General features: G+C 46.6%; 1 protein-coding gene across 1 annotated transcript in view; it reads left to right on the top strand.

The window, feature by feature from the left end:
- The window catches only part of LOC107117318 (cytochrome P450 3A9-like), a 22,137-nt gene that overhangs the window by 4,415 nt on the left and 15,173 nt on the right, over window positions 1-2,549 (top strand). Inside the window, exons 2-5 of the mRNA XM_015419413.1 lie at window positions 961-1,054; window positions 1,170-1,222; window positions 1,700-1,799; window positions 2,002-2,115. Of these exons, the coding sequence (XP_015274899.1) occupies window positions 961-1,054; window positions 1,170-1,222; window positions 1,700-1,799; window positions 2,002-2,115 (361 nt within the window). The remainder of the gene's footprint in view (window positions 1-960; window positions 1,055-1,169; window positions 1,223-1,699; window positions 1,800-2,001; window positions 2,116-2,549) is intronic.

Genomic DNA, 2,549 nt, shown 5'->3' with positions numbered 1-2,549 from the left:
ACAAGTGAGAAGAGTATTAATCATATTCTTCTTCTTCTTCTTCTTCTTCTTCTTCTTCTTCTTCTTCTTCTTCTTCTTCTTCTTCTTCTCATCCTCCTCCCCCCTCCTCTTCTCATATGGGTGTCCTTGGACCAGTCACAGTTCTCTCAGGACTCTCTCAGCCCCACCAATTTCACAAGGCGCCTGTTGTGGGGAGAGGAAGGGAAGGAGATTGTGAGCCGCTCTGAGTCTCCTTAGGGTAGAGGCAAACAGAGAATAAAAACCAATTCTTCTCCTTGTCCTCCAGCTGGAAACCAGCCCTAAATAATGCTCTCCCCCAAATTGTGTGCCTGACAGAGACACACACAGCAATTCCTTTATTGGCATTTCACAAAGATAAAAAACATAGTGTCTGAGGTTGCTGTAGATTTTCTGGGATAGTATCTGAGGGATAAAATTCAAACTCTTCATAAAATGCAATTTCTGTTAAAAGATACCCCTGCGTTGAGCACGCACAGAATTTTACTACGTATAGAAGCAGCAGCCGGCAAAAACTTTGCCACAAGTTCAACTGTGTTTTCCTCGCCTGACAGAGACAAAGTGTTCACCCCTTTTCCCCTCAGTTGGATGTGACTCTATGCAATTGTACTGATGGCGCCCTGAGCCCCAGTCTTCCCAGCGAGTTTTTGTAGTCTCCTGAGAGCCAGTGCAATGCAGTGGTTAGAGTGCTGAAACTGGCACGTGGGAGACCCAGGTTCAAAGCCCCCACTCTGCTATGGACTGGGTGACCCTCAGGCTAGTCACTCTCTCCCCTGGCCTAGCCCACCTCACAGGGTGGTTGTGAGAACAAAATGGAGAGGGTGTAGATGAAGTAAATCGATGTATAAAATATCGTGGAGAAAAGCAGAGTGTATCTAAAGAAATATTTTGCCCGTGACGGTTCTATCTCAACTTTATACTGTGTTGATTCTTCGAAAACAGATATGGAATATGGCCGTTCCGTGTGTTCAAGAGATTAGGAATTCCGGGCCCCACCCCAGTACCTTTCTTTGGCACTGCCTTGCACTACCGCCATGTGAGTATCTGAGACATTCGTGCCCTGCCCGTGAGCTTTCCCCTGTCCGAAACAGAATGCTGGTTTAGACGGTCTGTTCCGGTGGCGTAACTCTTTCCCTCCACATCTTCTCCAGGGTTTTGTGCAGTTTGATACCATGTGCCACAAGAAATACGGGAACATCTGGGGGTAAGTAGTCCTTTTTTAAATACCAGCTTGTATTTCTGAGTGTGGTCCAAGCGTTCAGAAAAAATACCCCGTGGAGGGAGTGTTCTATTATTGTTGTTGCTGCTGTTAGTTAAACGTATGACTCACCCACCCTGCATTCTTAAAGAATGCTTTATTTGCAAATGGATCTCTTAGGTAGGTCTCCAGACCTATGCGGTAATTACATTTCCAATTTGTACACTCCTGCTACGTGAGCATGGTTTAGGGCTGGCGAAATCTTCGCACAGGTTACGGAGGGCTTGGCTACGCGCTAGAATATCTTCTAGGTGTATTTTACATCTTTTTCCCCTCCCTTTTGCATATTTAGCTGTCAGGGTTGCTTTATCAAGTAGAAGAGTATGGAGGAGGAAAGAAGTCTGTTCAAGTGCCAATATTAAAAACCTGCTGTAAAGCTATTGCAAACCTGACCTTATTTTCTTATTCTTATTCTTATTGCAGAATTTATGACGGCCGGCAACCTGTGTTAGGCGTAATGGATCCCACCATCATCAAAGCCGTACTAGTGAAAGAGTGCTACACCAACTTCACCAATCGCCGGGTAGGCACCCAACCTCTAACTTAACTGGAGGGATATTTTTGCATGTGTCATCCAATCACCAATTTACTCCAGTGCTTACTGGTGTCACAGGTCCCTGCGGGACAGCTCTGAAGCCTCAAGTCTGGGATCCGTCATGAGTTCAGATCCTAGACAAACCGGCATAACCGGGTATGGCTAACACGGTTTCCTTTTTGCACTCTAGAATGTAGACTTGGTGGGAATGCTGAATCAAGCGGTGTCAATAGCGAAGGACGAGCAGTGGAAAAGGATTCGCACCGTCCTGTCGCCGACCTTCACCAGCGGGAAGCTGAAGGAGGTAAAAACGCAGGAAGGGTATGGGGACATTCAAATCCTGACTGACTCAGCTCTTGCAGTGGAACATATGGCCCGTTCAGCTCAAACACAATCTCCACGGCCTACTCAATGCTTTATGGATAGAGAGAGTTGCTACGGCCCGGGCATGAACTGCGTTTGAGACAGCCCAGTTTTCAAATCTCATCTCAGACGTCCATTTGCCGGGTGGCCTTGGGGGGAACTGCCTAACGGTGCCATTCTAAGGAGAGCTACACCCTTCTGAGTCTGCTGAAGTCAATGACGTTCAGGACGGTGCACTCCCCAGGCTTTTCAAGGAATCGAGCACCTTTGGAATTCTGACAACTGGCTATTCGGGGCTCTGCCCCCTCCCCTTAATGTGAAAGCCCCACAATATTTCCTTACAAAAATGCTTTTAAAATTATTTTTAAATATATA

The sequence above is a fragment of the Gekko japonicus genome, unplaced genomic scaffold, assembly GCF_001447785.1.
Source record: "Gekko japonicus isolate JY-2015 unplaced genomic scaffold, Gekko_japonicus_V1.1 scaffold513, whole genome shotgun sequence".
Taxonomy (NCBI): Eukaryota; Metazoa; Chordata; class Lepidosauria; order Squamata; family Gekkonidae; genus Gekko; species Gekko japonicus.
The sequence above is the reverse complement of the archived record's forward strand: the minus strand, read 5'-3'. Positions and strand labels throughout refer to the sequence as shown.